We start from the raw sequence: 24,520 nt of genomic DNA, 5'->3' as shown, positions 1-24,520 counted from the left end.
ACTCTATCAATGTTTTGGCACTATGACAGTAATTCACAGTTTAAATAAAATCCGTGTATAAATGAGATAAGTTAGCAGCTGTTGCTAACCCACATATCGGTATGAGTCAATCATCAACTATTCCATTCCTTTTTGTGGTTTTTGTCAGTTTTTTTTTTCCCCTCAAAGTATTAATTCTTACATTTGCAAGTTCAGGTTTGGAGCAAAGAAACAAAGTGACCTGGAAAACAGGAGTACAATTCTTCAGTCAGCTCAGGTAGATCCCAACAAGAACTGTATGCTGTGGAAACAAGGCCTAAGTGCTGATGTGAGTTTCCCACAGCTTCTTTTGGCTTTCAAAGCCACATGTGTCATCAGTGTCTCTTAATGAAGCCATACATAAATATCTAACTGGTATAAAAAGATAAAAAATGTTCCACGGAACCTCAATTGAAGTCAGATGTGGAGAAAGCAGAAGCCTGAAATTTACTGTCGTTTTAAGACAGAATAAAAGCATTTGCTAATAATATTTACTCAGTAAATTGTAATACTAAGGAAACCATGCAGAACATTTATAATTTCCTGATGCATCTTACATTAAAGAAACAGGTACTCCATTATTTTGAGATTAGTACCAAATTAGAACCAAAACTTCATTTGCGTTATAATTCTTCTTCTGTTGAACACTGAATTATGGCTATACAGATACCAATCATTTAAATTGTATACAGTAATTTTAATATGCTGTTAATACTTGGGTCAACAGCACAGCACTGGAAGAGGAAACTGAACACTGCAAGTTATAAAGGCATTTAGAATGTGAAAAGTCCTGCATTTCTTACTGCAAATTGTATTGCTTCAGTCTGGGCAAACACAGTCTATACCAAGCATGTAGGGAAGGTAATGTTTTCATAGAAACTTAAGATCATCCAAAAATGCTTTCCTTAATGTGGTCAGCCTCTCTTATAGAACATGCATGGCACATCCAGGGCCTCTACTGAGCACCTCAAGACCAGTTTAAAAATTTGCACTTTGAAGTATTTATACAAACATACTTCATGAAAGCAGCTTTGCTTAGGTAAATAAAATGCCAATGATATAACTTTAGGTGCAATTTGCTGCAGCGCAGGACAAGAGTGACAAAAGTTCCAACCCTTCTGACAACTGTCTGAGTAAAACACCTCTTCAAAGGCTCATGATGAGTCAAGATTTTAAGAGAGTTCCTTTTTTAAAAAAAAATAAAGATATGTATGTTTCCATGTTTGATGCAAATTTATTAGCCAAATGTAATCAACAAATCATTTCATCCAAATCAGTGACTCTATACAACGAATTGCAAAAAGAACTCTTGCATCACAGGAATAAACGTATTGTTTGGTGAAATTCTGTTCAATAGAAAGAAAGGAAATCTTCAATTATTAGAAACCAAACTACAATTCGAAACCTCTTCGAAGAATGAAAGTGCAGAAAGGCAAGTAATTTCTCACCAGAACAGTAGAACAGCCAAACTCTCAATACTCTAATCATCAAAGTTGGCCATACGTGTCTCTTGAAACCTGCCTCACCTTGGGGTTAAAGAGCACCTAATCAAACTCTCAGTATACTTGGTATCCCATTAAAGACATTTTATGGGATTACTACCAAGTAGTATGGCTTATTACTTATGTTGCACTCATTAGAATGCCAGGTATCAAGAACATCTTAAATTGTTCTAGAGAGCACTGATCTTAAATCAATAACATCTAAATTTTAGAGTATTCTTCCTGCTGTGAGCAGCCCAAAAGTAGCCAGAGAAGTCATCTAGCAATCTTCCAACTCAGCTGTATAAACTGTTCATAGATTTTGAGGAATCATCATTCTATTGAGCAGGATTTTATTTTTACTTTATCTGCAAAACAAAATTATACTATGCTTTATTATATAGAACTACTCTGTCTTTCCATCTGTGAGCAATGACATCACTACATAACCTCACTACTGAACTCAAAGATTTTTGAAAGTACTCTAATTCCATCTATTTGTGATAAACTTTGAACTTCACAAAGTTATTTTACAAAATAAACTTCCAGCAGATTCTACATTCTGTAAAGAGTGGCTAAAACTTTATAAAAAAAACACATACACATGCATGCAGTATGAAGCAGCGGAATTAAAAAATTAATACCTGCAAAACAATTTATTACTAACTAGAGCAGAAATAATTCTTTTTAATACTGTCATTAGCTGACTTCTAAGCATCCTACAAGTCCTGTATGGCAGACTACAATCACTCTTATTGCTCATGGGTAGCACCTGGTAAAGAGTATTTGTTTTGCTTTGCTGAATCCCCCTCATATATGCTAAGTTTCTGTAGGCATCACCAGTCTGATTTAAGAGTACATCAAGTATTTTATGGTTTAATGTCTCCAGCATCTGCTCCAATTATTTTAAAAGGTTAAAACATGAAACAGGGAGTCAAGTCACTATTATTCCTGCAAACCTTATTAAGTAAAAGCGTTGAGCCAATTGCAGCTGAAAAAACAGTTACAGCATTTGCACAGGCTACAGTAACTAAATAATCACTTTTTAAAGCCAACTCTGGAAACATCCATGTGATACTGTTGCACCACAATTAAATTATGCTGAGGAGTATAGACTTTCACAGATGGAGGAAGGATTATAAATATTATTAAATGCAACTTTAAGACAGATACCCTTTTTCATTGAAGAGACTCAATATCACAACTTTTAAGACAGGGTATATCTCTCCTAAAAGCAGAACACGCATTTAACTCCACGTTACAACTTCTGTCACTAAATGAATAAATGAACAGCACTGTATTCCTCACACTGCAATCCATGAAGGAGCATAGCTATTGTAATTTAGACCGAGTTAAAATGATAACTCATCTTACACCACATACTACAAGTCAACTCTTTTCTTCAAAATAAACACTTACAAATTCTGATATTAAAAAGTTCTGATGAATTTACAAAAATGTCTAATCTTCAGTCACAACCAGTAGCAAAAACCACCTGGCAACTTGCACAAATGTTGTGGCTATAAGTTCAAAGTGGGCTCTGTGCTATCATGACTACCTACTGTTGGTATACTTTATCAACAGTGCTGCACATTTCTAACTGGCTGTTAAAATCCATCCCATTTTACATCACTGTACATCATCCGCTCTTAAAGGAAAAAAGAAAAGATTCTCATATCAGTATTTCCCATTCTACAACAGTTACAGGACACCTCCTAACTCACTGTATGGAATACACACATGGCTCATGTAAATCATTCTGTAAATCAAACATTAATGCTTGATTCCACCAATGATTCATTTACTCATATGGTTGCACAGCTGAAAATAACCACCTGGTTTTCCTTTAATATCCAAAGCAGGTTTTCTTACCTCAGCAGCCTGCGTCTCTTGATGTAATAAAGTTAGACCTGTCAAGTCTTCTAAGAAGGAATGCGAGGAATTAAAAACTTTAGCTAGGAAATTAAATCCTTCACGTTCATATTGGTCGAGGACCTGTCAAAAAAACAAATGAATAGACAAACAGAAGAGGATTTAAAATAAATGATTCATCATCTTGTTTTCATCACAGAATAAAAGTAAATGTTTTCTGAGCATTTGGAAGATTAATACACACTGCACACAGGTAAAAATTACAGAAGAATGATCATTTCTTTCACTTCAGTTTCTAAGTGTGGGAAAAGTGGAGGTAAGAAGGAAGAAACGTGATGTTTAACGTTTTCTGCTTTAAAGGCATTTTTAAGTGTATAACAAAACAGATGACACAGAAAAAACAAAATCGTATTCCAACGTCATGAAAGGATTTGAGTTACATAAAACACAGCAGAATATTGTTCCAACGTATCACTTAACTAAATGGTAAGGCTCTAGCAGAACAATTCTGTGTAAAACACCAAATACGCATTTATACAGAACACCGCTGCAGAGAATGCAGATGTCCATTCTTTCACAGTATATATTCTATCTCCATTATTTTGTGAGAGAAGCAGAAAGTTGCACAGCTAACATATTCCTTAAAGATATCCACTCTCACTGGATGGACAAGTTCCCTGCAACTGGTGGAACTCACTTCCTCCAGAAAAGAAAGAAAAAGAACAACTGGAAGCACTGCACTTCTAACACACAACCTAACCAAGCAAGCTTTATTCCAAGGTTTGAAACAAACAGGCAATCCCTGTCCTCCTGGCCCCCAAATCATTTATTCTTCAGACAGTAAGAAAAAAAATTGAAGGGAATGGTGGTGGACAAGAAAATGGTTTCGGTATGTATTCATTTATCTCAACCAGAATTACAACTTACACTCAACAATCTCACTCTCTTGTAATTTAACAACTCCTAAAGGCCTCAGATAATCTTAAAACTGTGGGAACTTGCACAGTCAACAGCATTCTTCAGAAAAACAGGTCCAGTGAGCTCTTCCCCAAGTCCTACAGGAATTCGGGCTTGTCTCAAAAAACCACTTACATTTTGCTGATAGAATTGTTAGAGTATATATAAAAATATATATATATGTGTGAAAAAATGTCTATATAATATAAACAATATATATAGGTGAAAAAGAGTTGGCTCCTCATTTAGTCAATCACACTAAATGCCCACTTAAGAGCAAAAGCACCGATTCCATACTTAGGTTCCAAAACGTACTAACAGAATCAATAGAAATAACCATAAAGAGTAAGAAGTCAGATGTAAGCAACTGTGACAAATGTTTGGCATGTTCTTACACATGATATACGCATCTGAAAAAAATATTACAATAAAACTGCACTTTGAGTTCTTGTACTACATCTGGAGAAACTGCTCCTTATAAAGATTCTTTTTACTCTATTCAGCTTTTTGTGCATTTGTGCAATGACCAATACGTGTGACCAGAAGTGAAAAAACAACAAACAGAAAAAATTGCTTAGCTGTATTTCATGGGACTGCATTTTTTTGTTTGCATATTCCTGAGACAAACACGCTAAGACAAACTGTACGTGATGCAATGCAGAGATTTCAAAAACTGCAGTATCCACTTGATAAGCATCCTCCTAATATTATCCACTATACACACTGTGAAATTACAGTACAGGTAAGTATATATATTTTGATGACTATTTCATGTTCCAAAACTCTATAATACCAGATGTGCTGAGGTGTCTTGCATTTGGCTCTTTGTGAAACGCTGCATACACACCACAGCTTATAAAACTTTGGTTACATTCACAGTCTTACCTGTTTGGAATCTGTGAAGCTAGCAGCATTATCAAATGTGTTGCTATTACTGATATTTGTTGGAATCACAATACAGAACTCAGGAGGCATCTTTTTAGTGATGTTGGCCAGGTTACAGGCATATTAAAGGTTTTATGCCAGGTTTAATGGCATATTAAAACAATATACAGAAATGAAACCATAGTCACATTCTAAAACATTACAGCATGTAATAGTCTCTCCCCAAAGGTAAAACCTACAAAAGGCATACACTGTTGGGATATGCAAACAAACAGAATGAAACGGGAAAAGGAGTGCACCCATACTATGTACCATTACAAATGTCTATTGAATAGCCCTCCAATCTTGTTTATTGTTACTCAGGTAAACATGCCTTGATCCTCATTTCCAAAGAGCCACGACTCAAGCCTGAAGCGCAAATTTCCAGGTATTGCTTCCTCATTGCTTCAATCTGCCAGGGTCCTCCGTATAAACTGCTCTGGTTTATGACATAAATATGCATAACCTTTCTGCGTTCCTTGCCACAGCTGTAAATGAATTCTCACATACTCAAATAAAGCAGGCCGCATGACTGCACTGACATTTAAAATGTTTAAGGTGAGTTTTGGATGAATCAACTGGAATTTTTTTTCTTCAATCCTAGTATTGTAATTACTGCGGAAGAGGCTAGGAAGTCTCTCATGAAGTGTCTTTCAAAATGCACATTAGGAAAACATCAGTAAGATCACAAAACTATGAGTCAAAGGGGTATAATTTTTGTACCCAGTGAATTGAACCTTTGGGTTTTTGGGTTTTGTTTTTAAGAAGTTATACAGGAATATTTTACGTGCCCGAAGTTTTGCATTATGGAAAGAGCTGAAAATTTACCTCCCCACAAAAAAGAAACTTCATTAAATCACATTCTAGACTTCCTACAGCATTATGACGGCAAACTTGTTAAGGTAACAAGTCTGGCTGAGGAAAGATGCTATCTCAAAAATCTAAGCCTATGATAACAAAGAGTATTTTTCTTGTATTAGCAAGAATCTGAAGAAGTCTGAAAAACTTTACTAAAAAAATGTACTTGCTGTTAAACATTTTTACAGTGGGAATGGTCTGCTGAATGGAATAACTGCTAATTAGCTTTAAAATGAAAATTCCAGCCATGTGACTCAGAGAAAAAGCTATCGAGGAGTCAAAGAACGACCAGGCAGCATCATTCAGCATGCCACATGAACAGGGGCTGCACCATTAAAGGTAGCATACACTGTAATGAAATAGTCTTAATGTAGGCAGCAATTGAAACAACATTTTTGCCATCTTCAGGGACTTTATTTCTGAAATCAGATGATTAAAACTTTACAATAAATACCACAGAAGGAATAAACATTAACCTGCCCATGTCTAGCCTTTAGTATGCAAGTTTAGTGACACCTGTCACCTGATGAATGTAACACGGCATTGGTTTGTCCAGTCGTCACTGAACATACCTCAAAAGGAGAAAAGAACAGAGTAAAATACAACTCATCTCAAATTCATGTGCCAGAAGACCACACAGGCACACTCTGCAGGTTGTCAGGAATAAAGCCAGTCTAGACATCAAGTAGCAAAAAAAAAACCAAAAAAACAAAAAAACAAACAAACAACAAAAAAGACTTAAAACATTTCCAGACTTAATCGACGCCCTATTTGGAGCTGTGTGGAAAGGAAAATTTCTCCTCCTTAATCATGCCCAGCAGAGTCCAAATGCCCAAACTCCTAATTAGCTGAGTTTGCTTTTTAATTCTTCTCTTCACTGCTAACAGCATACTTGGTACCAGTTACCATCTGAATAACTGCTTTCCAGAAGGACAGACACTTGAGAGATGTTATTTTTATTATTATTGATCTCAAAGTAATGACTCTATGACAGCAAAATGAAATAAGAACCCTTAGGATTTTTTTCTGGGAATAAATGTATCACTGTCCAGTCATAACGCTGATGTGTCACCATGTAACAATAAATTTTCTCAAGCAGAAAAAACTGCAAAGCAGCAAAAAAAAGAACTAGAAGTAATAATTCTTCTGCTGAGCAAGGCCAGCTGGAACAATACAGATTTATTACAGAACCCTCATCTTTTTCTCACTTGCAAGTCACTTTTCAAAGATCAAGAGGAGAATTAGACAGTAGCAAACCTTATGTGCATTCTGTCTGTGAAAATTACTCTCAGGAGGGCCCAACAAATTTTAACATCACCTTCTTCTCTACCACATTCAAATCCCCTCCCCTGTTGACACCACAGCCTTGATTTCAGTCTCCATTTCACAGAATCAGGGCTACAATTATTATTATTTCATACACAATAGCACTGTAATAGGTGTGGACACACTTCTTCGCAAGTTAATGCATTCCTAAAGACTTTTCTGAGTCGATATGTATCAGTTACATTTTCTTAGCAGTCATTTTATTCTTGTCTGTTTACCAATGGGGAAGAAAAAAAGAGAATCTCATGGTAGGAGAAAGAAACGGAAGGCCTGAGAGTAAAAACTTATTCCAAAATGAGAAACAGATGTACAGCTTTGGTGTTATATTCTTTTTAATAGCATTCTTTACAAAGAATTGCTCAGTAAAATGGCATTCAAAAAAGAGAATCTGGCTCCAGGAATGCTTTGTAGGACAAACGTTACTATATAGCTACAGAAGCATACGAAAACCCTTAATCACAACAGGCTGACGACTCATGTAATACTGGATCAATTCTGTCACAAATTTTTAGTGTTGTGTTTTTTTTTGTTGTTTTTTTTTTTGTTGTTGTTTTTTAAACCAGTATTTAAGTATCAAGCATATTTAGAGCCTGGGTATTGCTTTGCTTCCACAAGAAAATTTACAGGTTAATATTAGTATAATTATTGTAAAAAAAAAAAAAAAAAAAAAAAACCATGGATAACATACCTCAAAAACAATAAGGCTGCTATGTTTAACTCAGCTTTCAAAGCCTCCCTCTCAAAGGTAACAAACATGTACAAACCCAGATATATTTCTGCAGACTGTTGTCTATCTATCAGAGACAGTGGAGAATGAGCAGAACATTAGAGAGAACCTCAGCATGCTGAAAACAGAAATTTTGGTTTCAACATCTGCCTGGAAAATTAGATAAAAACAAGTTGCCGGATTTCAAACTTTTCAAAGCCGGATATAACTGCAGTTAAAACAGAAAATTTAGCAGAAGACTATAAGGCTGTGGAGAATTCTCTTAAGTGAGGAGGCAGTACGATGAAGTACAAGAGCCATCACAATGGGTGCAGGCAGTTGCAAAGGCGACAGTGCTAAAATCTCAGTATTTTTACCAGGAGACCCATAATTCGGTTTCCTAAAAATATATATGTATATATCCTTGGCTCCTAGAGTCCTGCTGTTTCACGAGGGTCTCAATTTTTCCTGCCATTTAGTCCTTAGAAGTTGTAAAAAAGAAAAAAAAAAATCCCAATAAAGCAATCCTGTGATCCATTCTAAAAATGTACAGCCTAATAAGGTCATCCATCCATGACAAACACCACAAGAAAATTGAATTTTTCTGAGGACCATATGATTTTTAAGAGATTCAATTCATGATTTAGAAGAGGAAAGTCTACAGAGTTATTATGAACACAAAGATGACTACACATGGATCTTCAGGTAATACTGCGTTGAGTATTACCTTAATGTGCATATTACTGGCCATCCATACTTGGACATCCACACACAATGTACTTTTAAAATCCAGATCATAAAACAAAGTTCTGCAAAAAGCTTTATTCCAGGTGCAAGCTGAAGAAGGGTATTCTGAAAACAGTGGAAGGTTATAAACCGCAAGGCAAGGTTGACATCATTTTTGGCTGATGTTCAAATAATTAAAACTCTTTCTGCACGCACAGCTTTCCTCTTACCTTCTCATAATCACTACTGAAAATGAAAGCATATCAGTAGAAAACCCTAATGGTAATTAAAGTGCAATTTTATGTTGAAAACTTAAGAAATTGCTGATTTAAATTAGAGTAGAAACATGGTGACACAAATGTGTTTTGTCTGTTGCTGTTACCTGCGCTGATTTGAATTACAACTGATGGAAGATGGGAGCATTAGCTTATTCAAGAACAGCCAGACCCAAAAGGCCTCAACAGGATTTTTTTAACCTTGGATTTTCACTTTATTCTTTTAAATAATGAAGTGGAAAGGAGCATTCTTTAAAATGTAAGAGATCTCAGTTTAAACTCAATTTGGTCCAAACTGAATTCCCAAAATTACATGTGTTCTGAGATTTTCTGCAATAACCTTGACATGTTTTATTCAAGGGCTGCTCTGAAAGTAATGCTTTGTATTTTATTACGTTAGCCCACGATGACAGCAGCAGATGTTCATGGAATAGCCGTAGAGATTGAACCATCCCATCAATATTGTCACATTTTGTTGCTGTATGACAGATGGCAGCAGGAGGGCAGTCAGACAGAATGGTATCTCACACAGAAGTGAGTACAGAGCAAAGTGGTGCCCTTCAATTTCTCCACGTGGGGAAAAAAAAAGGCACTCACTGACATTAACTCACACTTACTGAATGTTCACAGCAACCAAATCAAGGATGTGAGCACAGGGAGCGGTGCATTTCAGCAGTGGTGACACCAACAGTGGTCACCTCCACTAGTGCAGATTTTTACAAGCACAGCATGCAGGCTCTTGGTCATTGCTGATGAAAATGCACAGCTAGTGGTGGTGTCTGTGCTGAAAAAACTGTTCTTAAGCTGAGAATTAGCTCTATCAAATAGTGCCATTGTGCTCTTAGTTTCCACAGATGTAAATGGGAGGAATAACTTTCAGGGCAACGTGCATATACCATTTTCCTGACACAAATTGATAGACCAATTTAAGCACTTAGATTTTTATTTTAGCTATTTTATTTTCTAAACTATTTCTTGCAAACTGTTTGAAACAACGACACCTTCTAAACCCGTTCTACTGAATAATGTACAAACACTTAAGACATCCTTGTCTGGAAGCATTAGCAAATATAAGTGAAGAGATAGTAGTGAGGGTGAAAAGTAGAAGAGAACACCATCAACTTAGATACGGAAAACAGAAATAGAAGAATTTTTCAAGTACACAATATTATTAGATCTTGATCTTGATCTATTTAAATTGGGATACATATTATTCAGTCACTTAAAAGGCACCTCCTGCTTGCTCCACATTTTGCACTTGATGCATACTTACAGTTTTACTTTTATACCCATTCTGCTTCCTGTTCAAAATTTACACTTATCAGCCCATCAGCACTCAACAACATATTTGGTTCCAGTCCATGCTAGCATTAGTCACTATCTTGTGCATAGAAACTGCACGAGATCCTCATTTTTCCCCCATAATGCCTGAGGTTACTGGTGAACTGTGGCAGGATAATGTATTCTTGTTATCTATATATAAGGAGAGACATCAGTACCACAATTCCAATTGCTGACTTGAAGAAACAGTTCTGAAACTGTATTCGTTTTCCTCACACAAGACCTAAAAGCTGGAAGTGAAATAAGGGCACATCCCCAGATGAACTGAATGTTCTTCTGACAGAAAAGCACATTCACTTGCACTGAATACTGTTTTGGTTCTCCATACAATAACATTTTACAAAGATGAGATGGTTCATCTCTGAAGTGCTTACAAAAGCAAGCAAGAAGTCAGTGCAGACTGAGTCCTACAAATGAAGTTACTTATTTCATCCAGCCCTTCCCTGCCATCAGCAATCCAGGAGTAAGGCCTGACCTGTCAGACACCAAGGACTCAAAACTACTGCTTAATTAAAACTTGCTCTTGCCCAGTAGCTCCTAAAACCAGATCTCTAACTTAAAAATCAGAATCTTACAGATTACTGAAGAGCAGATTTATTTTTTTCATCTGGATGCACTACACTACCTATACAATACAGCAATCAGGAGGAGGATAGCGTTTAGACCAAACTCACTGGATTTCAGTTTCAGTCATTTTACTATCATCCAAAATTCAATTTTCTTCACTCTTTTCCAATTCCAAAGAAAATACAAAAATGCATCTTGGAAAGAATTTTGGCAAAGCCAGAGATAGATGGAAAGATTAAAAATGTATTAAAATTAAACCTTTATTAAGTTTTAACTGTTGAAACATGCCTAAATGAGCATTTGCAAACGAAGCAACAGTTGCCTAACAAAATGAGACTCACAACTTGTTAAGTTTAACAACAGAAAATTGGTAGAGATGAAGACAGCCTCCTGTCAGAGTGTAATGAGAAGAATGCTGGAGAAGCATGCAAGAAAAGTTGCAACAGATAAAAAAAAAAGGCACTAAAAAATAAAATTATCTAGGAAAAGATATAGTCCCTACCACTTTAATCTCATGAAATTGCAATATATAATTTACTTTTATTTTCATTGTACATCATTCCAATATTAAAATTGACACATTTAAATACTATTTGAATACAATAGAATAACAAAGCAAGTTGTAATATGACATAAAGGATAGGAGGAAAATGCAAACAGACTCTCACATGATCACTCACTTCCCTGAGACAAGTGTTGCAAGAGTTGACCATGGAATAGAGGAAAACAGGTATATTTTTGTTCTTTCAAAGCATGTTGCTGTTACTTTTTGGCATGCAAAAGAAGAACTGTAGCCCGAATTGCAAATGCCCAATGTGCTGTACCAGATAAAAGTGAAGTGCATGTCTATCAGAATTATCAGTGCAAAAAGGATGCTTTGGACAACCACCTGCATTCCTTAATATTTTCATACATTTAGAATCAAATTTCCATTCAACCCTGCCAATTTTTAAGGTTAGGATGTATATAAGAAAAACTGATCTGCTGATAATTAACACTTAGTACATACCTGATATGAATGTATTTTGCCTCATTGCACTAAATATGCCAACACAGTAAAAGACTTTGTAAAATAGTGACTAATATTGAGTTAGATATGTTCCAGACAGCAGCATTTGAGATCCTGCCCTCCCCCAATCCTTCCTTGGTTTTGGTTTTGGTTTTCTTGTTTGTTTTAAGGCATCCTTCATCTTACTGTGTCCAGATTTTCTTCGGTGAATACGCACTGAATCCTTGATATAACTGAACAACAGCGAATAAAATACATTTGGCTGTGAGTATGCAAAAATGTATGGAAGTAAAAAGTGAAAACTACAAATATTCATATCCAGCAAAATGTACAACTGCCCTTTTCAGTTCCAGAAAGAAACCCACAGAATTATTTGAACTACATCTATGTTTAACAATGGTAGGAGGTCTGACATCAGCACCATACCAGCACTCTGAGTGCTCCCAGTTTTATCTGGTTCATTATCACCCAACTTTATTTCTGCAAGTCTTACACAAAGCCTGTCAGGATCATTACTTTTAATTCAAAATTATTTTAGTTCAGTTTTGGTTTTAGTGATGCACTGTAAGAACTCTACAGAAAGATGACAAAACCATTAAGCTGCCATTAGAATAATTCCAAACTGTATTCTAGACACAAATATTGAACAACACATCAATACCAGAAAATTATGGTGACGCCATTTCTTTCCTACTTACTGACAATCTTCTTACATTTTACTGATTATAATCAAAATTGAATCAAGTTGGAGGAAGAAAAAAACTCCAAGAATGTATTTGGAACACAGCAGAAACACAACCAGCCAGAAGCAGAAATCAATTCTTTTTAACACTGCCAGTTTCTTCCTCCTCTTCAAAACACTATTTTAATGTGAGTTAATATTTAAAAAGGAAGCTTCATCTTTTGTTCAGATGACAAAGATTTCTGTTTTGACAGGAGAGAAAATGGTTAATGAAATCCTTAACCATGTTACAACTGCTTAGAATGATGTTCTGCATTCATTTTGGATCACTGAAAAATGTTTTTTCAAAAAACATTTTCATGTTGTTTAACACAAGAACAAGGAAACTAGTTAACTCCATGATATAGACAGCCACACAAGCTGCTGCTTAGGCCATATTTTATGATTCTTTGCAACACCACTTTGTTTCTTCTATCCAATGTATTACTTTGCTAGGCCCACATAAAATCAACATGCTATTTCACTTAAACATCAGGAACCACTTAAATTCAACAAATAGAAGAAAGAGGATAATAAAATTGTTTTCTTCTCTGAAGAGAGAAAGCATGTTACTGCTAGAAAGGGATTCTTAATCCAGCAGCTCTACTGCTCCTAAACCAACATTACTAACAGTATAATTGCTGATTTTCTAGAGCAGAAGAAAGAAGGAATAAGACAAGTTTGAGTGTTACGTTCTCTTCTTGTTCCTTTTTCTCCCTTCTCCTGGAGAAACCATTATAATCTTTCAAACAAAACTTCCATTGCAAAGAACACAATACTAGAGAGCAGCTTCTAAACACGCTCTGCAACAGGCCTTGCTCTTTTCTCCCTTGTGCCTCAAAGACAAGATCCCAAACCATAATAACGAGAGAAGGAATGTTGTTTTACATTGTTTAAACATTTATTTTATGCCATGTAGCATTTAAACTCCCCAAGTTATCTAATGGTTGCATCTGCCACCCAGGGAGCAAAGCTTCTGCACAATGAAGACAAATGGACTGGCTAGGAAAGAAAAAAGACAACTTAGGACAGAGGTCTGGGCAATAAAAGCTGCTTCTACTCAGCAAAACATAAAAGTTGCAAATCTCCAGTTCTCAACATTTAAACACAGTTGCAAACACCCACACACAAGACAAACATTTTGGCACTGCACACACAGCTGCTAGCCTCTGAGATGCTAAGATTTACTTGTCCTGAAGTCAGAAGTTTTGAAAATGCATCCTCCTCTCAGTGCTGAGAGGCCTGAGCCCAAAACAAGTCCTCACCCACAGGAAAATATTTGGATGAGTGGTTTCGTCTCAAAACACCGATTTTAACTTGCTGTAAGCCATGTCAGTTCTTAATACAGTTCTTAATATGCTAACAACACAAGCTAAGATAGTGTCTTACTGGTACGTAAAAAGGGACACAAGTTTCCCCCTCCAAATATAAGTAATAATAGAAACAAACCAGTCTCTGCTGTAACTCTGAATTAGTTACAATAGACCATGAGAGGATGATTAAAAAGAAAAAAAGTGAGCAAATTTTTTCTTTTTAAACATCACTAGTTTTCGGAAAACAACTCTCCAACTAGAGCTTTTAATTTGAAACATCTCAATTATTATATGCTTGCTACATTTGTCTTAATTGAAGAAAACAAACAAATTGATTAAAGAAGCTTTTTTCTTTAGCAGACATGCTGAAAGTTACAAGGAAGACATAACAGAAGGGCTAAGAGCAATGGCTCATTACAGATTGTTAGCATCGTGGTGCCTGGGGGTAGGGAGAAGACAACAAGTGAGCCTGCCAGCAGCAGTATTCATTAAAGTTTGAACCATCCTTCTCACGACCTGACTGAATTTTTCAGACAGCCTCCTTTCTATTTAGTACCATATGACACATCAGCAAGATTTTGGTTTCAATCCTCTCTCTGCAGACTCTCTGGGAGTCTGTTTGGAGCTATCTTCTCCCTAAATGTCAATCAGCCTGCACCTCAAAACTCTGAAAAACAGTACAAATCATTTTTAACTCTTACATTCTAGCAATAACACATCAGAATCTGTCTGTTTTTTGAGTTTTTGTAAATGGTATGATTTAAGATTGAGCAGAAATATTTTCTACCTTTCCCAACGTGACATCATTACGCCCAAGAAGGTGTCAGACACTGTTGTCATATGCAGTTCTACTTACATATATTTCATAATGTCACATACAGTTTCAGGTATACGACAGATAAGGAGCTCAATCTCCCAACTCATTAGGTCTCCAGTGCTATCCTAAGATCCATTTTCTAATTCTCATCCATGCTGTCTGTAGAGACACCTCCTCCACCCACCCCATGTACTAAAGATCACATCTCTGATTCCTCACCCTTCTTTGTTCACAAAATAAGGATAAAAGTTAATACCTCTTAGATTTGTGTTTGATCATATTGCTCTCCTCTAAGGGAACAAAGTTTGACTACAATGGACGCATCCATGGATCATTTTCGTGTGCGATGCAGCACTCCTTGCAAGCACCATAGCTTACTTCTGTTAATATCCTTTTGCTTGAGATAACAAAATGTAGCATAAGTTGACTTTATAATTGAAGTCTGTTAGTTTTGAAATAATAAGACCAAGCAATATTTTCAAGAACGTGCACCTTCCATGCAATTGGGAGGAAAAAAAACATCCTCATGGCAACTAGTTTTAAAATACATTATTTCAATTCTCTTAAAATCAACATCCAAAGAGCTAAAGGGCAGCCTGAAGTTTCACAAGTTTTGGGCAAAATAATCCTGATTCCTCCTCCTGTCCATTGTTGAGGAGCAGAGTAAAAAGACTCGATACATTTCTGTATATCACTTATCAAATAGCCATTTCCTATGTTATCTTAAGAGCAAAATAGTATTACATTTAACTCAGTATACTCAAAACACGCTTAGATGTGTTAGTGATAGATTCTTTAAGCCTGAATGCAATCTATCCAGTATTCATACTCAGGCTGCACTGTGCATAGAAGTGTCAAATGTTAATATATTTAAGTTCAGGAAATAAGTTATAAATAGATTCAATCTCAATGTCACAGGACAGTGACAGAAATAATTCTTTACATTCTTGTAAGTTTTTGCAGTGTTCATTCTTGAATGACAAACATTTCTCCCTGTAAGTCATGCAAGAGTTAGCTTCTTTTGTTAAGAATAAAGAAAACCTTTTCTCCCCCGGGACTTACACATCAAAGCAATATTTTAATTGAGAAATATGCAGGTTATTACTGGGAGAAAGAAAAAACCTTTCCTCAATGCAGCTAAAGCAAGTACCATTGGCATTGCTGAAATTAAAATTATATCAACTCAAAGTCTCTGAAAAATGCAGGTTACTGCCATTGCTGATCTGAACTTTATAAAGTAAAAATGCATGCAAAGCAGTTAGCAGATGAAAACAAACACATTATTATGTCTGCATGATGGTAGATTTCAAAATTGAGACACTCATAAATAACTTATGCAATGCAAGCACTTAGCAAATGTCACAGCAATAGCATTTAATCTATTGTGAGGATGTTAAAAAGGGAAAACATCTACAAGGGCAGGGAAACATCTTGACTGAAAACAAACAGTGCCTGGTATGCCATCCCTGATCCTGGTGTCTGTCCCTTCATGAAATGCAGCAAAACTGGGGAAGCCTTTAAAGGCAGAGTCAGTAACATTACTGAGTGCTAAAAATCAGTAAGGGAAGTAGAAAAATATCTTACAGGAAAATTACAATGCTTACCAAAACACTGACTATAAATCTGAACGTGAGAGAAAATATCTGTACGCTATACAAGAGAACAGAGGATAAGCAAATCCAAATTGGGCAGAATCAGCACTCTTTTCTGACATTCAACTCTGGGAATTCATGAGGAAAACTCATGAATCTACGGTTCATTTCAGGATGCACCAGGAGGAGCAAGAACAGGCAAATTTTCATTATCCTAAATAAAAAATAATCAACTGCTAATGTTAATACAGTAAGATAAATATTTTAACATCCACGTTTCAAGGCATTAGCCAGATGCCTGCAAGGATCAAGACCACTCTATTTTCACATGGAATATGCTTTTCACCATAATATTATGAGAAAGTAACTTTATTTCACTCCCAACGGGTAAAGGGGCAGCTTAATTAGCACACTAAGTAATAAGTCAAAGATGTTTGTTGTTTAAGAAAGCAGTTAGTAAAATCAAGTATCCATAACCAACGAACTTTGGACTCTCTCCCCTCAGAGAAATAACTTCACCATGGATAGAGAAGTGCAAAAGGAAAGCTTACAGTGCTCCTCAGACCTACTATGAAGCAGGCTAAGTGCAGTGCTGTTAGTTTGAAAGATGCTTTCAAGAACACAATTTTTTCTAGTTCAACACAAGGGAGAGGGGGAAAAATCATACACAGAAAATTTGGCCCAGATGCTGTGATCATCCCAAAATTCCTCAACAATTGCCTGTGGGAAACTCCTCTGGCATGCAGCCTGGTTAGGACAATACTGGGTAAGGAACCACTGGCTGCTAGGGTGTCTGAGTTCTTCAGTTTCAGAAACAGAAAAAACTGTGAGTCAAAACGAAGTGGAACGTAATTTCTAAACACACAGACCATGAGCAGCTTCTCCCAAGTCATCCAGCTGTACCACTACATTTTTTAAAGAGCTCCTCAGTCATTAGCTTTGTGTTTGAAGAGTGACAAGTGCTTAAGAGCAAGAATGCTGACATAAGAACAAACAATGAGTTAGCAGCAAATCCAATCGTATCAGAAAGAACCTACTTCCATACATTTGAATTTATAGTAAAGCTGGCATAAATGCATTTAAACGAACAAAAATCATCATACAGGCTATAATTAAACTGGATTTGTCATTTCAAGGTATTAGCATCAGATGTCCAGATAATACAGGGTGACATACTCTTACACTAATAAACAAAGTTAGTAAAGTAAACAAATGCTGTGTTTCTACTGTAAGGAAATACGTGCGCCAATGAAGCAACTTTTTCAGCACAAAAGTAATTTAATCCTCAAACCACATGAAAAGTGATCTCTCTGGGAATAGCACAGCTGCTAAAATCCAAGTCAGTTTTTATTAAATCATCAAGTCTGTTTATGTAAAACAGAGCTCTCTTAAAATGACCTCCAAGAGGAAATGATTTGCTAACAAAAAATTGATACCTGCATTTAATTTATCTACATCAATGTATGTTATGATAAATCAATGTCCTGGGTCAGAGATAAAGACAAAAAAGGAAAAGCTTGTTCTAAAACTTCAAAGACTCCAACATCATACAGTTTTTCCCATTTCTACATATAAATATTTTTTTTTTTATGAAAGCAACAGAAATTGCCAATCATACTTCTGGAACAGAGAGAAAATACTCTTTAACTACTGCTATGCTTTCAACTACTTAAGACAGTAAACACGTCCCTAAAAATAACAGCAGATTTAAGTTCTGTGCTTGAACTTTTGAGGAGAAAATGGACACAAGAATTCCATCAAAACTTGTCAAACACGCCAAGACAGCCTGAAAAAATAACAGGAATACTGTACAAAAATAGTTTCTGCAAAACATCTTAAGATCTCAAAAAAAAAAAAAAAAAAGATAGTCCCTCAAGAGTTTTTGATAGCTATTTGAAACAGGAAGGATAAGCACAGTGGAAACAATGAAAAGAAATTATTGCAGTCAGTCTCTAGGTGCATAAAAGCTAACTAAATTAATGACACTTGCAAGCAGGCCAAATAATGAGTCAAAACTTCTGAATCTTCATATCGAGTTATCTCAAAGCTTTTGAGCCTTCCACTACATGGCCATAGAAAACCTGCCAGAAGGACTTTTCAAGGCCACAATACAGGAAAACAATCCAAGACTAAAAAGGAGGCCTCACACAGACACATTTAGTGAGCTGCCCCAGTGTTCTGGCAGGACATAGGTCAGATTCTAGCAACAGCTGTAAATCCATTAGGTGACTCAGGACTGTCAACGCTAGCATCAAAATGAAACAGTTTTCTTAATAAAGAAATGTTACTGAAGTTGTTTAGTTTTTTTTGACATGTTCTTTGTATGTTGTTTCATACCATAAAATACAAATTTAGACAATATATTTATAATGATACTAAATTAAAGACAGGTAAATTTAAGTTTATTCACTGGGCACCAAAAATAGTTTCTTAAAAAAACAGAACCAATTTTATTCCCTGCTATAAAGCTACAAACATTTACCAGTATTTACACGACAGAACATTTCAGAAATGCACTGTCCCTAATCTGCTGGGAGGTTTTTTTTTTTCCAGTTGTGAGCAAAATCTTTGTTGAGATGCTAATAGGTTGTGTCAAAAAAAAAAAAAAAACAAAAAACAAAACCAGAAAGCAGCTAAAAAAAGAATACAAGGGCAACAGAGCTTTAGCTAAAGTGAGAACACAGATTCCAAGCCTTGAGAAAACGTCAAACATAAAGCAGATTATAACATCTTATAAGTGACCTAGAGCAAAGCCATTCTGTACACAGATCAAGTACAGCAAAAACTCAGACTTACTTTGGGGGAACAGGCTGTGCACTTATCAAATGCCAAACTGACTGGAAGAACATTATCAAATCTTGATAAAAAACCACGGATCTGGAAGGTGAAAAAAATTACAACTATAAAAAGCAGGTTTCCAGAATGTTATGAGTTGGACATAATTATAGCTATTCTTTATCTTTTTACTGAATATTTAGGGTAATACAGTTGAATACAGCAAAGATCACCACTAAGAGCTGTATTAAATTTATACCTGCATATATTACACTTCTATATAGAAATAATGGTACAACTATCTGAGCACCAGATTATTTAAAGATAGAGGCACAGCACCACCTGGCGTTTGAGCTATCAGACTGCAAAACTAAGTGACAAGTCGTGGTGTACGAACTTAAATCATTTCAGATTATACATTAGAGGTGGACAAAATTAACTGCTGCTCTTTCCTAGATTTTGCCATTGATACAACACGTTAACATGTGATTTTAAAATTCTAGACCATTTCTTGTAATAGTATTTGCAGAACTACCCCCTACGTCCACTGTAACAAGCAAAAACAAAAAACTCCATGGGTGTGAGGAGACAAACTCCTGAAAGTGACCTGGAGAGGCTCCAGTTAACAGAAAGGACCACAAGCGAACCTCAAGGACCCCACTTCATGTGATGATCCCCATGTTACTGCTTACTACACAACACTATAAGAAAACAAAACCAGACTAGTTTTACTTATTGCTGTGGTTACTTGGAGATCACCAAAAAAAAAAAAAAAAACCAACACAGCAGCACTTTTAGGTTTTTCTGAATCAAAATTCATCTTGAACACACAAAAAAGCTAACAGAACTCCAAAATTCCACTTACTTGAGAATAAAAATGTTTTTTTGTTGGTTTTTTTTTTTTTTTTTTTTTTAAAACTCAGTAAAACATGAATAAGTAGTACAAAGCAAGAGGAGCGTAGAACTTCAAATACCCAGTGATACATCCCAGGGTATATGATTACATTAAGTTCAGCAGATAGCTTTTTTAAAGACCCTGTCAATATAACTAAAGAAGTCAGTCTATCCATCACTGTGAAAAATGGTATCCTAAACACAAATTTATAGCTGCAGCTTGGGATCAGTACATCATAAAGACTTCTGTGCAGCATCAGAAAATCATGGGTATTTTAGAGAACTGTAACAGTTATGAGTTGGTTGGATCTGATTTTTTTTTTAATCTGTACTAGGGTTGAAAAGAAGAATAAGAGCAACTTTGAGATGCTCATTCTTAGCTCTGATGAGAAAAAAGCAGAGGTTGTAATATTCATGCTGCCTGCTAGTGGCTCTGTCTCCAATAAATTCCTGGTAAGTAGGCAGTGTTGGGATAGAAGCACTGCCAGCAACACTATAACCTTGGCTTGCATTACTCTTAATTATTCTTAATCCAAATATGAAGACTCAGTCCCTTCTGGGAATGGAATCAGATCAGCATACAGTACATTTTTAAGGAGGCAAGCTGTGATGTGTGTCTTATATCAGTACCAAGATTTTAGATGAAATCATTTTCTCACAGATTTCTTACCTGATGAGGAACAAGCCCAAGAGAAGTAGGTGGCTCATTCATCCTATCATCACTACTGCTGGCCACAGCATAACCACTGACAAAAATCCAAGAAGGAAAATTAGAACAAGACAACATACTGAACAGTCAAAGTTTCCAGTAAGCTACAAGGCATTTCATTTCAGCTTGCAATTTAGAATCTGGAAAGTAAGCTATCTGGAAAGATTGCTTCACAGTAACTAAGCTCCAGCATGGGAATACAAAAATCTTCAGAACCAGTTAGGCACTTGTAAGTCACTTGCATTCAAATTTTAATTCACTTCCTCTTTCATTGCTTTTAAAGACAGAAAATAAACCTAAATTTCAGATTAGAAAATTCCATAGACATTTGTGCATCACATGCACTTAGTTTTAATTAGGATTTTGAAGTATTTAGCTTATCTTAAAGCCTTTCTTGTGACAAAAGTAGTTATGACAGCTCATCATTACACTCAAATGCTCTCTTGAGTAAGGGATCTATTCACAGAAAACACTTTCTTTTGAAATATTCTCAATACTTTCATACCTTTAAAGTCAGAGAAAAAAAAACTTGCCAATCTCCAAGACAAAACTTGGATTTGATCATTTAGTTCTCTCTTAAATACCGTTACACTACAGTAAAACATAATACATGATCCATACATCACATTAATTTATAGGCAACATAACGCATTACAGAACTCCCCTACTTAATGCATAGCCCCACCTTCTTCTCCCAAAAGATTATATAAAGTAACTGATTTCTCAAGGAACATCTCTCTCTGAAATGACTCACCCTTCTGGATGCTGTAAAACAGAAACCATTAATTCCACTGCAAGAGCTCCGGCTATCATGGCTAACCCAGGTCGACTGACTGTACACTGCTGATCCAGTGTTCGATCCCTGGTGGACTAGAAAGATATATAATTTTAAAGAAGTGATTTTACTGTTCTTCTAAACAATATATCTTTAGTGACTTGCAATTCATTTCATTTTTGTTTTTTAACTTCCAAATAAAAGATAAACTATTTCTTAATCCTGTGCAAATCAATGTAAGAGGAATCCTTGATGAAATGCTATTTAAAGGAAATAAACATTCAATTCAACAAGAGATACACAATGGTCACCATTTGCGTAACACTGTACTCACATCCCCTGGTGCCACAACATCATTGCAGAAATAGCAGCCCAGCTTGTAGCCAGGGATATTTGAAAAGAGCGACGAGCCCAAAAGGTCAGAAGGACCAGGGGCAGTGCTGAAACATGCGCTGCCAGTTTCTTGCGGTTTGGGTTTCTTCAGTCCATGTCTCATAACGACAAACGTGTCAAACCCCAGGGCAGCATTGATGACCAGCTATGGACAATATAGAGAACAAACCTGAAGTGAGCCAAAAGGAAAGGGGAAAAAAGACCACATGGTTTTCTTCACTGTAAATATCATACAGAAAAGCCCACACAATCTTTAGTCAGATGAATAACCTAATAACTACCTATTTATCATCCTAGCCATAACAAAACCCAGATTTTCTGACATGTGGCAAATCCCAGTTGTCAAGCATTAAAAGAACATACAAATGTTTCAGAACGTTTTTTTCCTTTCTTTCTGGGAACTGATAAAAATGACTTTTTTTGCACAAATTTAGGCATGCCTGTAGACAACAGCGGAACACAAACTCCAAAAGCAGGTTCTAGTTTGCATTTGAAGACAACTTCAAGCCAACACACAGCTTCTCACTTAAGCAACTGAAATTGTTAAGCACTGATTTGAATCAACATCCCCGTATTTATATTTGGCCTAATATTCATACATTAATTAGTACTGCTATTGGAATAACTTGTTATTTCCAGCTCAGTTTATTCCTAAGTTTGCTGCATAATCTGTACCAAACATTGAAGCTCTCAGTGTTAAAATATTCCAAATGCCACTTAAATACAACAGTGATGATCAAGAACAACTTTTCATGTCCTTTGAGATACCATAAGCAATCTGTTCACTTCACTGTGGTCTGAAATAACTCCTATGTGACAAAGCAACACATCTGTTATTCAAAAAACTCTTTGCTCAGTGAGGAAAGCATGTAATTATTACTTATGGTCTTCATATGTATCTGTTTAGTCACATGGGGAGTAAAAGCAGCCATGATATAAAATTACTTTGTCATCATTTTCCCATTTTTCTTCAGTATGAGAAGTGTTGGGAGTAATCTGAAGTTCTATATGAAAAATAAGCAGATACTGAGAAAGTTCTGTTGTGACCAGAATATCATGAAGTCATCCTTAAACTAGTAGATTTTACCAAGATACAGAGGAAAAAAAAACCAGAAATAATGACTCTAGCAAGTAAAATATAAAAGATAATACACTGCTTAACATGCAGATATTTTCAGATAGAAAATTCGAGTACAACACTTCATCATTCCTCTCTCTTACAAACAGGAATAAGACAAGACTTTGAGGAAGCTCTCAAGAATTAGCCACGTTAACTTAATTTTTTAAGATCTTCCTTGGCATTCTAAATAATTTCTGAATATCCATTTTCATTCTGATTGCAGTTTATTCTTTTCTCAACCGAATCTTCTCACTGCAATACTGGAATTATTGGCTCAGCACAACAGTTTATTTTCCAAAAAAGTAATGACAAAAAAAAAAACAAAGTTAACTTTTGGCCAGAAAAAACCCCACTGACATGCTTTTTAAATTCAGAAAGCACATTCCCATTTTTCATTTTTGGGATTTTGAAAGAGTGACATTTGAATGTTTTCAGTCCTCCTTACTTGTCTTAGTTTCACCAACATTTATATAGTTGCTTGCTAAGCAATGCTGCACTGCTGCACAGAGTCAAGGCCATTCTCAGGATGAGGACAGCTGACTTAAACTGGCCAAAGGAATACTCTATCCCTTATTATATCAAATGAAAGGAGTTTTGAAGGGGGTGGGAGTTGCTGTCTTCCTCTTCCACTGCTCAGGGTGCTAGCTGGGCATTGGCTGGGAATGCTGAGCTATTGCTCATGCATCACTTGTTACATAGGAATATATTTATACAAATAAATAGTTTTTACTTTTTAATTTATAATATTTACACATAAAATATCCTTTCTTTTCTCTATCTTAGTAAAAAGTTTTAACTCAATCCATGAGTTCTAATTGTTTTTTTTATACACACTCTTCTCCATCCCATTGGGAAAGGGAGGAAGTATGACTGTGTGGTGCTGGGCCACCTGCTGGATTAAACCACACTACTCTGCTTCTCTTACACGAAATTACATTTGGAGATTCTTAAAGGACACTGAGGAGAGAAGACCCTAAGCAATATGCTGTAATTTGGTCCCAGACCAAACAATCATATGGATCAGACAGCCTTCAGAGGTACCTTCTGATATGTATCATCCCATGTTTCAGGTTTCTACTTTTTCCCTTCAACATTCTCTTTTTGTCATATACAGAATCTTTGAGGTTACAGAAAACAAGAGAGATTTCTGTATAGTCATAACAAGCTGGTCATTCATTTTGCTTTCCCATACAGTTCTTTAGGTATACACAGCTGATTTATATGCAACAGCTGAAACGCAGTGATAAGGCTGAAGGAGCTGGGAATGTTCAGCCTGGAGAAGAGGAGGCTCAGGGGAGACCTCATTGCTCTCTCTAACTTCCTGAAGGCAGGTTGTAGTGAGCTGGGGGTC

At 36.0% G+C, this 24,520-nt stretch overlaps 1 protein-coding gene across 8 annotated transcripts in view; it reads right to left on the bottom strand.

Annotated features, from left to right (window-relative positions):
• ATG7 (autophagy related 7) overlaps positions 1 to 24,520 on the bottom strand; it is a 97,146-nt gene that overhangs the window by 55,693 nt on the left and 16,933 nt on the right. For 3 of the 8 annotated variants that reach the window (XM_052678360.1, XM_052678361.1, XM_052678367.1), the window contains 5 exons: positions 21,991 to 22,194; positions 21,636 to 21,751; positions 20,843 to 20,918; positions 19,300 to 19,380; positions 3,372 to 3,494 (listed from right to left, as the gene is read on the bottom strand). In XM_052678360.1, the coding sequence (XP_052534320.1) occupies positions 3,372 to 3,494; positions 19,300 to 19,380; positions 20,843 to 20,918; positions 21,636 to 21,751; positions 21,991 to 22,194 (600 nt within the window). Of the gene's footprint in view, positions 1 to 1,313; positions 1,868 to 3,371; positions 3,495 to 11,533; positions 12,985 to 13,010; positions 13,784 to 13,807; positions 14,762 to 19,299; positions 19,381 to 20,842; positions 20,919 to 21,635; positions 21,752 to 21,990; positions 22,195 to 24,520 lie in introns of those variants that run through there. The other 5 variants (XM_052678362.1, XM_052678364.1, XM_052678363.1 and 2 more) reach the window with 5 other exon arrangements.

The sequence above is a fragment of the Tympanuchus pallidicinctus genome, unplaced genomic scaffold, assembly GCF_026119805.1.
Source record: "Tympanuchus pallidicinctus isolate F22 unplaced genomic scaffold, pur_lepc_1.0 scaffold17, whole genome shotgun sequence".
Lineage (NCBI taxonomy): Eukaryota > Metazoa > Chordata > Aves > Galliformes > Phasianidae > Tympanuchus > Tympanuchus pallidicinctus.
The sequence above is the reverse complement of the archived record's forward strand: the minus strand, read 5'-3'. Positions and strand labels throughout refer to the sequence as shown.